The sequence below is a fragment of the Gopherus evgoodei genome, chromosome 7 (assembly GCF_007399415.2).
Source record: "Gopherus evgoodei ecotype Sinaloan lineage chromosome 7, rGopEvg1_v1.p, whole genome shotgun sequence".
NCBI lineage: Eukaryota > Metazoa > Chordata > Testudines > Testudinidae > Gopherus > Gopherus evgoodei.
Genome location: NC_044328.1, coordinates 49,691,915 through 49,704,985, shown reverse-complemented (window position 1 = coordinate 49,704,985; position 13,071 = coordinate 49,691,915). Strand labels below are relative to the sequence as shown.

General features: G+C 42.2%; 1 protein-coding gene across 4 annotated transcripts in view; it reads left to right on the top strand.

The window, feature by feature from the left end:
* The window catches only part of CABCOCO1 (ciliary associated calcium binding coiled-coil 1), an 81,264-nt gene extending 71,966 nt beyond the window's left edge, over window positions 1-9,298 (top strand). For 3 of the 4 annotated variants that reach the window (XM_030570851.1, XM_030570854.1, XM_030570853.1), the window contains exons 6-8: window positions 4,589-4,714; window positions 5,149-5,289; window positions 8,060-9,298. In XM_030570851.1, the coding sequence (XP_030426711.1) occupies window positions 4,589-4,714; window positions 5,149-5,289; window positions 8,060-8,134 (342 nt within the window). In that variant the 3' untranslated portion in view covers window positions 8,135-9,298. The remainder of the gene's footprint in view (window positions 1-4,588; window positions 4,715-5,148; window positions 5,290-8,059) is intronic. The other variant, XM_030570852.1, reaches the window with a different exon arrangement.
* Window positions 9,299-13,071: the final 3,773 nt, after the last annotated feature.

Here is a 13,071-nt window from a genome sequence, read left to right as displayed (position 1 = left end):
AATGAGGGCCCAGCTGGCCCTTATAAGAGGGCTGGGGCCAGCAGCCAACAGAGACTCTCTCTAGCTTTGAGAGGGAGGGACCTGGCTGCAGAGAGCTGAGAGAAGGTACCTGGAGTGGAGCAGGGCTGGGGGAAGGCCAAGGGAGCTGGGGAGCTCTGGCCTGGAAACCCCCCAGGCTGTGGCCTCGTGGAAGGCCAATTAGGTACTGAGGTTACAGATGGCAGCCCACGGGTAGACAGAGGCAGCAGGTCCAACCCCCTGTTGCCTATGATGTGTGGCTTTTATACTGCAGTCTGCCCCAGCGAACAGGGGCTAGATGGTGACTAGCAGTAGCCCACGACTGAGACAAGGTGGGGATAGAGGGTTGAGGGTTCCCCTGGGTGGGGAGACCCTGAGACTGTGGGGGTATTGCCAGGGGCAGCACTCCAAAGACACGAGGCACCGGGTCCTGGGAGGCACATGGGGGCCAGCGGCAGTGGGACGTCAGCTGGCAGAGGGCGCTCTGGAGGCTGGAAATGCTAATTCCCTGGACAATCAGCAGGAGGTGCCGCAGCAGTGAGTCGTTGCACTCATACATCGTGGTGGAGAATGTGGGCATAGCGGTCTGCCCCGATACAAGGGGCAGGGCACAGACGCTGGGACTGTTGGCCGAACCCAAGCATTGAGGAATGGAAGGTGGAGAGAAATGAGAGACTATTATTGGAGAGTCTGTGTGGCCCGTCTCGCCAAGCAGCAAGCAAGGCTGCTGCAGCTGTTGGGGGGAGAGCACATAGGCCTCATTGGGGGCCAGACACCTGGGGCAGGAGTCTGGTGCCAAGGCAGAGAAACTGTTGGGCCTGTGGGGAACCAGGGCACATGAAGAGGGAGTGCCCCTATGAGACTCGCAGGGCACAGACGAGCCCTGAAGGAAGGGCTGCACCAGAGACAGACTGTAGAAGGACCAGAGTGTGACGTTAACAGGGGGGCTCCAAAGCTGTTGGGCCTGCATGGAGCCCGGGCACCTAATGAGGGAATGCCTTCAGGAGACTTACAGGGCACAAGTTAGCCCTGGGGGAAGGGCTAAGCCTGCAAAGAACTGTGAGAGGGCCGTGGCAAGAGGAAGGCGCTGGAGGTGCTTCCACTGCCACACCAAGGGCCACTTAAAAAGGCACTGCCCCTTTAGGATAAGGGGGAGCACCAGACAAGTGGCCCAGTCTGAGCCTGACCAGGTGAGAGGGACATGCAAGGCTGGTGCCCCAGACCAGGAACTGTCGGGGGCAGAGAGGCCTCAGACAGAACAGGGAACTCACGGAAGCCAGGAGGGCTATGGTGGGGACCCAAGTAGGGGGGGAACCCACGTGGGAACTGGGAGGGCTATGGTGGGGACCCAAACCCTTCAGGAAGGAAGCCGGCTGCTCCAGATGCTGGAGAGCCTGAGGCAGAAGAGGGACATCCTCAGGGCCCAGCTAAGAGAGATGCTGGGGCGATAGGGATCCCCTCACCATGCATTGTTAATGGGGAGGGTGTGTAGCAGGGTGATTACCCTGCTCCTGCCTTGAAGGGCTTAAAACAGCTCTGGGAGTGGGCTGTGGTAGGGGAAAGGCTAGGTGAGTGGCTTTTATACTGCAGTCTGCCCCAGTCTGCTAGATGGTGACTGGCAGTAGCCCATGACTGAGGCAAGGTGGGAATAGAGGTTTGGGAGTTCCCCTGGGTGGGGAGACCCTGAGACTGAGGGGATATTGCCAGGGGCAGCACCACAAAGACAAGGAGCACCCAACAAACAAATGAACAAAAAAAAAAAAACCCAAAATCTTATCTATGTTTCAAAAAAACATATTCGGTGATTAAATCTGAATTGATTTTAAAAATCTAATTTAGTTTTTATTGTTTATACTGGTTTCTTTTACTCTTTGATTTCGAAGCACTAGCTCGATGATCACTTATGAACAGTATTAAATTATAGTAATAAACTTGAAGATTATTACACCTCTATCTCGATATAACGTGACCCAATATAACACGAATTCGAATTTAATGCTTAAAGCAGTGCTCTGGAGGGGCGGGGCTGCGCACTCCGGTGGATCAAAGCAAGTTCGATATAACACGGTTTCACCTATAATGCGGTAAGATTTTTTGGCTCCAGAGGACAGCATTATATCGAGGTAGAGGTGTACATCCTATAATCTTGGGGCCTGACTTGGCACTGTGGAATCCCAGTATAAGTCCTTTGAAATTAATAAAATAATGCAGTGATGAACTGGGACCTTTGACTCTAAGATACAACAAACATTCTTATTCAGGAGTGACAATTTTATATTTTATAATAACCTTTAAGATACGCCCAACACTTTAGTTTCCAAATTTCATTATCCAGATGGGTATGGAACTGCAGTGCTATGGAACCTATGGAAATCAAGAGCTCTTTCCAGATAACTTGTTCAGTTTTAATGAGAGCCCCTGGAAGCCCATGTGTCAAGGTTCCTTCCCCACTCTGAACTTTAGGGTACAGATGTGGGGACCTGCCTGGACACTTCTAAGCTTAATTACCAGCTTAGATCTGGTATCGCTGCCACCACCCCTAAGCACTACTTTTCTTCCCTGGGTAGTCTTGAGAGACTTCACCAATTTCCTGGTGAACACAGATCCAAACCCCTTGGATCTTAAAACAAGGAGAAATTAACCATCCCCCCTCCTTTCTCCCACCAACTCCTGATGGATCCAGATCCAACCCCCCTTGGATCTAAAAACAAGGAAAAAATCAATCAGGTATTTAAAAAGAAGACTTTTAATTAAAGAAAAGAAAGGTAAAAGAAAACTCTATGGGAGAGATTAGCATACCAGCTACTTTCACAGACAACAGATTCAAAACACAGAGGATGTTCCCCGGGCAAAAATCTTAATACAAGAATATCCAAATTTGATAATTCCCTTAATGGTACCAAGACAAGTTACAAAGGAAATAAACATAAACCTATTTATCCCTTTCTAAAACTTACTACTCTGATAAGAGGCTGATTCCTTGATCTTTTTCACTGCGGCTGAAACTGAGACTCTAAACAAAGGAAAACTTCCCTCCTTCCTTTTGAAACATCTTGTTCCCCCATTGGTTCCTCTGGTCAGGTTAAAGAGGCATTAACCCTTAACTATGGCCATGTCTACATCTAAAATTTTGCAGCGCTGGTTGTTACAGCTGTATTAGTACAGCTGTATAGGGCCAGCGCTGCAGAGTGGCCACACTTACAGCAACCAGCGCTGCAAGTGGTGTTAGATGTGGCCACACTGCAGCGCTGTTGGGCGGCTTCAAGGGGGGTTCGGGGAACGCGAGAGCAAACCGGGAAAGGAGACCAGCTTCGCTGCGGTTTGCTCTCGCGTTCCCCGAACCACCCTGCAAACCGCAGGGAAGGAGACTTGCTTGCTCGGGGGTTCGGGAAACGAGAGAGCAAACCGGGAAAGGAGACCAGCTTCGCCGCGGTTTGCTCTCGCTTTCCCCGAACCACCCTGCAAACCGCAGGGAAGGAGACCTGCTTGCTCGGGGGTTCGGGGAACGAGAGAGCAAACCGGGAAAGGAGACCAGCTTCGCCGCGGTTTGCTCTCGCGTTCCCCGAACCACCCTGCAAACCGCAGGGAAGGAGACCTGCTTGCTCGGGGGTTCGGGGAACGAGAGAGCAAACCGGGAAAGGAGACCAGCTTCGCCGCGGTTTGCTCTCGCGTTCCCCGAACCACCCTGCAAACCGCAGGGAAGGAGACCTGCTTGCTCGGGGGTTCGGGGAACGAGAGAGCAAACCGGGAAAGGAGACCAGCTTCGCTGCGGTTTGCTCTCGCGTTCCCCGAACCACCCTGCAAACCGCAGGGAAGGAGACCTGCTTGCTCGGGGGTTCGGGGAACGAGAGAGCAAACCGGGAAAGGAGACCAGCTTCGCCACGGTTTGCTCTCGCGTTCCCCGAACCACCCTGCAAACCGCAGGGAAGGAGACCTGCTTGCTCGGGGGTTCGGGGAACGAGAGAGCAAACCGGGAAAGGAGACCAGCTTCGCCGCGGTTTGCTCTCGCGTTCCCCGAACCACCCTGCAAACCTCAGGGAAGGAGACCTGCTTGCTCGGGGTTCGGGGAACGCGAGAGCAAGCCGGGGAAGGAGACCAGCTTGATTACCAGAGGCTTCCTCAGGTATGCTGGGATACCTGCTTATTCCACGGAGGTCAAGAAAAGCGCTGGTAAGTGTCTATACTTGATTACCAGCGCTGGATCACCAGCGCTGGATCCTCTACACCCGAGACAAAACGGGAGTATGGCCAGCGCTGCAAACAGGGAGTTGCAGCGCTGGTGGTGCCCTGCAGATGTGTACACCTCCTAAGTTGCAGCGCTGTAACTCCCTCACCAGCGCTGCAACTTTCTGATGTAGACAAGGCCTATCTGTTTATGACACCGTGTCAGAAAGCAAACAGTGGTCTGTAATAGTTGTCAGTAGGCTTTCCAATTTCAAGCACTTGGATAGTAACAAAAAGGTACTATGTTTGTTGTGAGCCAAGCATTTTATTTCCTTTCAAAAAGTCTTCACAAAGCTGTGAGCAAGAATTAAATCCAATATTACAATGCAGGTTTTTTTAATCCAAGCAGAATGTGGTTGAACTTGTCAAACCAATGGATCCACTTTTCCCTGCTCCGCTAGAAGAAGGTATATCTTACGATATGTACTCATCATTTATTGCATTACCCCCAGAATCAGAGGTGGAAACTCAGGTAAGGGTTTCTTTTTTCATCTGTTCTACTATGAGCCACCTCACCCTCCCCACTTTTTCCCATAGGAGCACAGTGAAAGTCACCAGTTTGATTCCTCTGTCCATCTTATGCTACCAGGGTATAATGTGCACTCAGTTTTAAGACTGAATAAAGTTGCAATTGATGCATTAATTGGTCAGGAAGGGAGCATGTATGTCATGTATTCAGTCAGCCTCTCCCACCATTCCTTAGGAAACAATCACAATACCTCAGTAGTATGCATTCTCTGTATTGGACAGTGAAAAACACTCTGAAGATCTCTTCCCAAATTAGACTCTCACATGCCAGCACAGCATGTTGTTGTGCCTTTGGGCTGGCAACACTTTGATATTGTATATAATAGTGGAATGTTCAAACTGAAACATTTATTGTGGCATTTACTTTTAATTTATTAGGAAATCGATCAAGAATGTCATCCAGAAGGGCTCCAACCAGAAACAGAATCCTTGGACATAGATTCTATGGCTGGGTTCACCATTGAAGATGTTAAATCAGTATTGGGTCAGATCACAACTGAAATAATTGGCAGCCTTCAGGTACTATTTTGGAAATATGCTCACTAATTCTAACTGTAGTTAATTAGCTAATTAATGACTGTAAACTGTACCCACACTATGCTGGCAAACAACACATTCATCTGCTGTAGGAATGTGATTTAACAGATATACATAACTTGCAAATTAGTCATCTCACATGTAATAAGAGCCAGAAATAGATTCAGTAACATAACAACACGTCTTCACAACTGCTGTGTTATTTAGAAAGTATGGGCTAAATCTTGCTCTCTTTCATATCAATGGAAAAATTCCTTTTCAGTAGTGTAGAATCTGATGCAGTGAGAGAACACGTGCCATACTGAATATGCTCAATATGAATTTTCAGAAACATGCAGCCTTTGAAACTTATACACACGCTCAATTATTATGTAGGTTCTGTATTACAAATATATGTAAGCCTAGTCTATACTTTAGTTTCTTTGTATGTAGTTAACATAAGAGTTGCCCCAGTGGAACAGACTATTTGACCATCTCATATTGCATCCTGCTCCATCAAACATCTGAACATACTGAAGAGAAACAGCCAAAACCTTGTTCAGTATCCATTATTATTGTCTTCATTGCACCTATCACTCTGTATTAGCTGTTGTGAACAGAACATACCATTATAATCTTATATGCTGCACATCCACTCACAGTGATATACATATTTGAATGAGAAACACTTTATTACTAATGATATCACATTATCTGAAAATAGTTTGATATTGTTAAAATGTAGTTGTATGGATTATGCATGAATGGGAAACATCAGCTGGAAAATTGACACCAGTGCAATGCCTTCCAGGTTTGACTCCGTATTCCAATTCAACTTGTCATTAGAAATAGGTGAAAAAGTCTGGGCCTGTACATGCAAATAGAACCTGCATCTTTTCTAAGAAATTAAATATATATTTTTCTCTTGATCTTGCAGACCTTAGCTTGGCAAAACTCCCAGTGAAGTCATTGAGAGTTTTGCATGAAAAAGAACTGCAGGATCCAGTAAGAGATGTATTTTTTTCCATCTGTCAAGCTCTGGTTACCTACCCAGAGAATAATATCCTCTTTATTGTAGTAACTGTCCTCCACAGACTCTTCTCCTGCAACTGATTCCTCTGCTCTTTGACACCCCCCCCCCCAACCCCAGTTGCTCTTATCATTAGATTCTGTCGGATCCATGATCAAAATCCTTCCACTACATCCTTAGACATTGAACTACGATCTTATACTCTGCATTGTTTCTCCAATGGATGTAATACATCCTCTGGTGCTGTTGAATCAAGGAAATATATTAAGTGTTGGATCACAGTGCTGGCTCAAAATAGGTGTGACGATAACAGTAGTGGACTGAAGCAGGAGCTGCCACAGGGACAGCTGATTTTCATTAAAGACATTTATCAGAGAAGAATGTAAGAATGGGAACAGAAGGGCAGCTAGGTTGTGAGTGAGAGAATTAACCTGGAGATTCAGTTCTCCTCAGGAAAGTGATTAAGTATGTACCTAGAAGACATGGGTCAATGGGATATGGACTTGTTTGTTTATACTTGACAGTGGTCCAAACACAGTGAACAAGGTAGATAAGATAAGATCTGAGTAAAGTTCAGCTAAGATCTGGATAAAGTTCAAATAACAATTCAGATTTTTTGGTGCTTTATCCAAGCTTTTCAGAATTTTTTGAGATTTGCCCATCACTGCTTTGTATGTTGGAGTATGGCAATATAGGGATTTTAAGGCTAAAGGCCTGAAGTTTAACTGGAAAGATAACCTACTACAAATTTTCTTGGATGGAATGCAGCACTAGATTTTAAAGACCAGTTTTTCTACTGGTATAAATTACATAGCTCTCTTGAAATTAATATGAAGTTAACAGAGAATTTGGCCCTAAATCTATGATTATTTTGTATGGAGTCAGTAAAGTATATTTTTACCCTCTCCAAACTTTCATAGAAAACTTAAAACACTTGGAAGGATCTTATCTTGTGTTCTTTCAATTTCTGATCTATTTTTGTTATGAAACACCATCTGTTTCCATGGACATATACATCTATGCATACTGAAAAGGTTACATAAATTCCAAGGCCTCTGGTATTCATGGATTTAGATCCAATGTGCCCAGATTTCTACAGGCAACAGAATTGCAGACAGCTACATATTATCACTGCCAACAAATTTGCTAAAATGTGTCACATCCCTTCATTGCAAATATTACATTGAAATTTAAGCACTGAAATGCTTCAGAATTCTGGAGTTCCTATGTATAATATATATATTCATTATTATGTATATAATCAAGACAGACAAGCAACATCTCAGAAACCTTGTTTTTTATTGTTCATTTCCAATATGCTTTCTAAGTTCCAGTAGTGGGTCAGTAAAATGTATTACACTGGAGACCTAATATCTACAGCGAAAGAAAACACTGCAATAACCAAACCCCAGAGCAATTTTTCTGATTTGGTGGTTAGTGGTGAAATCTGTCTGAGAATACAGACAAACTAGCCTATCTCCTAATTTAAGGTTATATGAAAAATGGCTGTCCCAATATCACTTCCTGTTCATGACAGACATACCACATTGGGATTGTACACAGTAATATGATAAAGTGTTATCACGTAAATACAGGCTGGAACACCATAATGTCTGAAAAACAGGAAGGTGTGTGCAGGATAATGTCTGTCTTAAGGCACTATAATATGTCAAAACCACAAAGACAATGTGCAGCACAAAATAGCTCCATCGTAACCACTTTTTTTTCTGATTGTCTTCACAGACTGAGATAAATGAAAAACTGCAAATGCAGGAAGAGGCTTATACTTTGAGAATAGACAAATTAAAAAATACCTGAGTAGCTAGACAAGAAGTGGTGCCGAGCTTTAGAGAAATCTACGAAAACAAAAGAAGACAGTCGGCATTCATTTAATTTTTTTTACAAAGGAAACTATTGAGCTAATGTTTGCGAAAATATTCATCCAAATTTAACAACTTTACTGTCCCCATTAGCATTTATATTTATCTATGCTTAGTAAGATAAAAGGATTAGAAGGATATGTAGTTCAAAAATATAAAAGTGAAGTCTACTGCTAAATAGCAATTTCTGATAAAACTTTAAACTTCTCAGTAATTCCACTCCTTTATGTTCCTCCTATTATAAAGTACTTTGAAATATGATTCTAGCATTCCACCTCCCACTCCCCCCCCATCTACAATATTTTCATAAATTTTCACTAATGGAGATACATATTGTTGGTTTACAATAGAGAACAGCATATGAAAACATTGCGGATATATTAAGGAAAGAATGTCATTAACATGTAATTGTACACTTTTGATCTACGATTATTTTCTTAAGTTCGTATTAATTTTTTTGCTGACCTTGTTAAAAACTCTAATATCATATAACACTTTTTTATGTCTACCACATCGAAATTACGTAAACATAGGACTGGATCCTACAGTTCTTTCTCTGACATAGCTGCTTCTGACTTCAGTAGGAGTTTTATCTGAAAATATGTAACACTAATTCTGACAGTATTTGTTACTTCAATATACATTAGCATTGTTCTGTATTTTGTCACATATTGTATAAATGTTGGTTAGCCCAAAATGAAGCCTAATTGTGTGATATGTTCTAGAACTGTGAAACCCATTCATTTTTACATTACACACCTCTGACCCTTTGAAAGCACTTGGTTAAATATGAATCATGCTTCTAAGGGTAGGCTAAATATTAACTGGAATATTGGAAAACAACATTTTAAGCAGTAAAATTTCATATTTGTTTCTCATAACGTTAAAAAAATGATTTGCATTCCGTCCACATTTATGATGGTGAAAATAAATATAAATGAAAAACCTGTCTAAACTTGATTAAGCAAGAGAATGAGTTACCTAAAGAGTCTTGTTTTGTCACTCTTTCATTTGTATGGGCATATACTTGGTGTGTACGGAAATGAGAATAAAACCAGAAGGGGGCAGTGGCTGCACATGATTCAGCAAAAGTAATTTAAAAAATAAATAACATCCAGTAGCACCATCTGAATGGGCTGTGAATGTGTACTTGAGAGCATATTTCAAATGTGGACATCATGACCTTGTAAAGCAACTGTTTAGAATTTTGCATGGGCAGAATATTTTTAGTCAGGAAAAGGTTAGCTTTCTGACAACTCATTATGGTTGATTTATGCTAATGTTTTTGATTTTGTCACTTTTGGTCTCTGCTCATGTAGCATTGGTCAGCAAACGCCTGAGGGCTCACATCCAGCTATAAAAGCGAACAGTTCCTAGTCAGAGCACACAAATAGCTCACAAGGAATTGTGTATGAAAATTACCACCCAAATAACACCTGCTGGCCCAGGTCAGCTGACTAAGGCTCACGGGACTCAGCCTGCAGGGCTATAAAATTGCAGTGTAGACGTTCAGGCTCAGGCTGGAGCCTGAACTCTGGGATCCAGTGAGGATGTAGGGTCCCTGAGATCAGGCTTCTGCCCATAGCCCTATGAGCCCGAGTCATCTGACACAGCCATAAGTGTTTAATTGCTGTGTAGCCATACTCTAGGAGATTTATGAAGCCCATGGTATATGAATAGTACTATATGAGTGCAAAGTATTGTTACTGATTTAATATATATAGGCCTGAACAGCTGAGGAATCTACATATATAGTACATATATAGAACAGCTGAGGAATCTACTAAAATTTCTAAACAAGTCCCACAGGCCAAACTTGTACAAACAGTCCAATTGAAGTAAATTAACACTGCCAACAGCAAAATTCCCATTGACTTAAGTAGGGCCAGGTTTTCACCCACGGGTCCTGTAAGGAGACACCAGGATGAGTGATCTGACATACCATATGCTTCTCAAAATGTAAGAACTGATTTAAAATAGGGCTGTGGATTAATTGCAGTTAACTCACGTGATTAACTAAAAAAAAATTAATTGCGATTAAAAAAATTAATTGTGATTAATCACAGCTTTAATCACAATGTTAAACAATAGAATACCAATTGAAATTTATTAAATACTTTGGATATTTTTCTAAATTTTCAAATAAATTGATTTTAATTACAACACGGAATACAAAGTGTACAGTGCTGACTTTATATTATTTTTATTACAAATGTTTGCACTGTAAAAATGATAAAAGAAATAATGTTCAATTCACCTCATAAAAGTACTGCAGTGCATTCTCTTTATCATGACAGTGCAACTTACAAATGCAGATTTTTTTTTTGTTACATAACTGCACTCAAAAACAAAACAGTGTAAACCTTGGAGCATACAAGTCCATTCAGCCCATTCTTGTGCAGCCAATTGCTAAGACAAACCAGTTTGTTTACTTTTTGGGGAGATAATGCTGCCTGCTTCTTATTTACAATGTCACCTGAAAGTGAGAACAGACATTCACATGGCACTTTTGTAGCCAGTGTTGCAAGGTATTTACATGCCAGATACGCTGAACATTCGTATGCCCCTTCATGCTTCGGCCACCATTCCAGAGGATGTGCTTCCATGTTGACGACACTTGTTGAAAAAATAATGTGTTAATTAAATTTGTGACTGAATTCCTTGGGGGAGAATAGTATATCTCTGTTTTACCCACATTATACCATATATTTCATGTTATAGCAGTCTCAGATAATGACCCAGCACATGTTGTTCTAAGAATACTTTCAGTGCAGATTTAACAAAATGCAAATAAGTTACCAGTGTGAAAGTTCTAAAGATACAGCACTTGACCCAAGGTTTAAGAGTCTGGTGTGCCTTCCAAAATCTGAGAGGCATTAGGTGTGGAGAATGCTTTTAGAAGTCTTAAAAAAGCAACAGTCTGATGCAGAAACTACAGAACCCAAGCCACCAAAAAAGAAAATCAACCGTCTGCTGTGGCATCTGACTCAGATGATGAAAATGAACGTATCAGTCTGTACTGCTTTGGATTGTTATCGAGCAGAACCTGTCATCACCATGGATGCATGTCCCCTGGAATGGTGGTTGAAACATGAAGGGACATATGAATCTTTAGTGCATCTGGTACACAAATATCTTGTGATGCCAGCTACAACAGTACCATTCGAACACCTGTTCTGACTTTCAGGTGACATTGTAAACAAGAAGCGGGCATCAATATCTCCCGCAAATGTGAACACACTTGCTTGTCTGAGCGATTGGCTGAACAAGAAGTAGGACTGAGTGGACTTGTAGGCTCTACAGTTTTATATTGTTTTGTTTTTTAATGCAGTTATTTTTGTACACAATTCTACATTTGTAAGTTCAACTTTCATGATAAAGAGATTACACTACAGTACTTGTAATAGGGGAATTGAAAAATGCTATTTCTTTTGTTTTTTACAGTGAAAATATTCATAATAAATATAAAGTGAGTACTGTACACTTTGTATTCTGTGTTGTAATTGAAATCAATATATTTGAAAAAGAAGAAAACATCCAAAATATTTAAATAAATGGTATTCTATTATTGTTTAACAGTTTGATTAATCACATGATTACTTTTTTTAATCACTTGACAGCCCTAATTTAAAAATGGAAAATCATTTTGTGTTTTAAAATGCTAACCTGAAATGCAACAGGTCATGCTTTGGATGTGGATGTACTGGTATTAATACATTATGTAGGTACAATATGATGAATTAAGGATTCCTGGCTCTTATTGTTTTTAAGATCCCTTGTCATGTTGCATTCCTGTGTTAGGGTATGTCCAGACTACTCACCAAATCAAGGGGTAGCGATCGATCTATTGGGGATCGATATATTGCGTCTCGTCTAGACGCGATATATTGATCCCCAAACGCGCTCCCATTGACTACAGAACTCCAAGGCGAGCAGTGGAAGCGAAGTCGACGGGGGAGCCACTGCCATCGATCCCACGCTGTGAGAACAGGAGGTAAGTTGAAGTAAGATACGTCAACTTCAGCTACGCTATTCTCGTAGCTGACGTTGCGTATCTTACATTGACACCCCCGCCCCCAGTGTAGACCAGGCCTTAGTGTCTGTCTAAAAGTAGCTTACATTGTCATTTATTGTGCAAACAAATGGGACTATTTTCAACTTTCAGTATACTTAGACTTCATTATTTATTACTTTTGTTATACTATAGATGTACACAGTACTTTCCAATGGACATAATTCAAATGGTTTAACCAAGTCCTTGCCCTGAAGAGCTTTTGATAGAAGTTGGAGAGACTCAGTGTAAAGAAAGGAAAAGGTGGTTGACTTTGTCCTCACTGCCAAAAAAAAGGGTGTGTTTTTACTGCAGGATAACAAATGTGCCTTATATCAGAGGGGCAGCCATGTTACTCTGGATCTGTAAAAAGCGATAAAGGGTCCTGTGGCATCTTATAGACTAACACACACATATTGAAGCATAAGCTTTTGTGGGTGAATACCCACTTCCTCAGATGAAAGTGGTGGAATTTTCCAGAGGCAAGTATAAATATGCAGGCAAGAATCAGTCTAGAGATAACAGCAAAGAGTCCTGTGGCAGCTTATAGACTAACAGACATATTGGAGTATGAGCTTTCGAGGGTGAATGCCCACTTCGAGGGATTCTAGAGATAATGAGATTAGTTCAGTCAGGGAGGATGAGGCCCTCTTCTAGCAGTTGAGGAGTGAACACCAAGGGAAGAGAAACTGCTTTTGTTGTTGGCTAGCCATTCACAGTCTTTGTTTAATCCTTAGCCACCCTGCTATAAAATCCTACTGGCAACAAGAAGGCACCTGTAGTTTTACTGCAAGGTAACTGGGTAAGGTCAACCACAGGCAGAG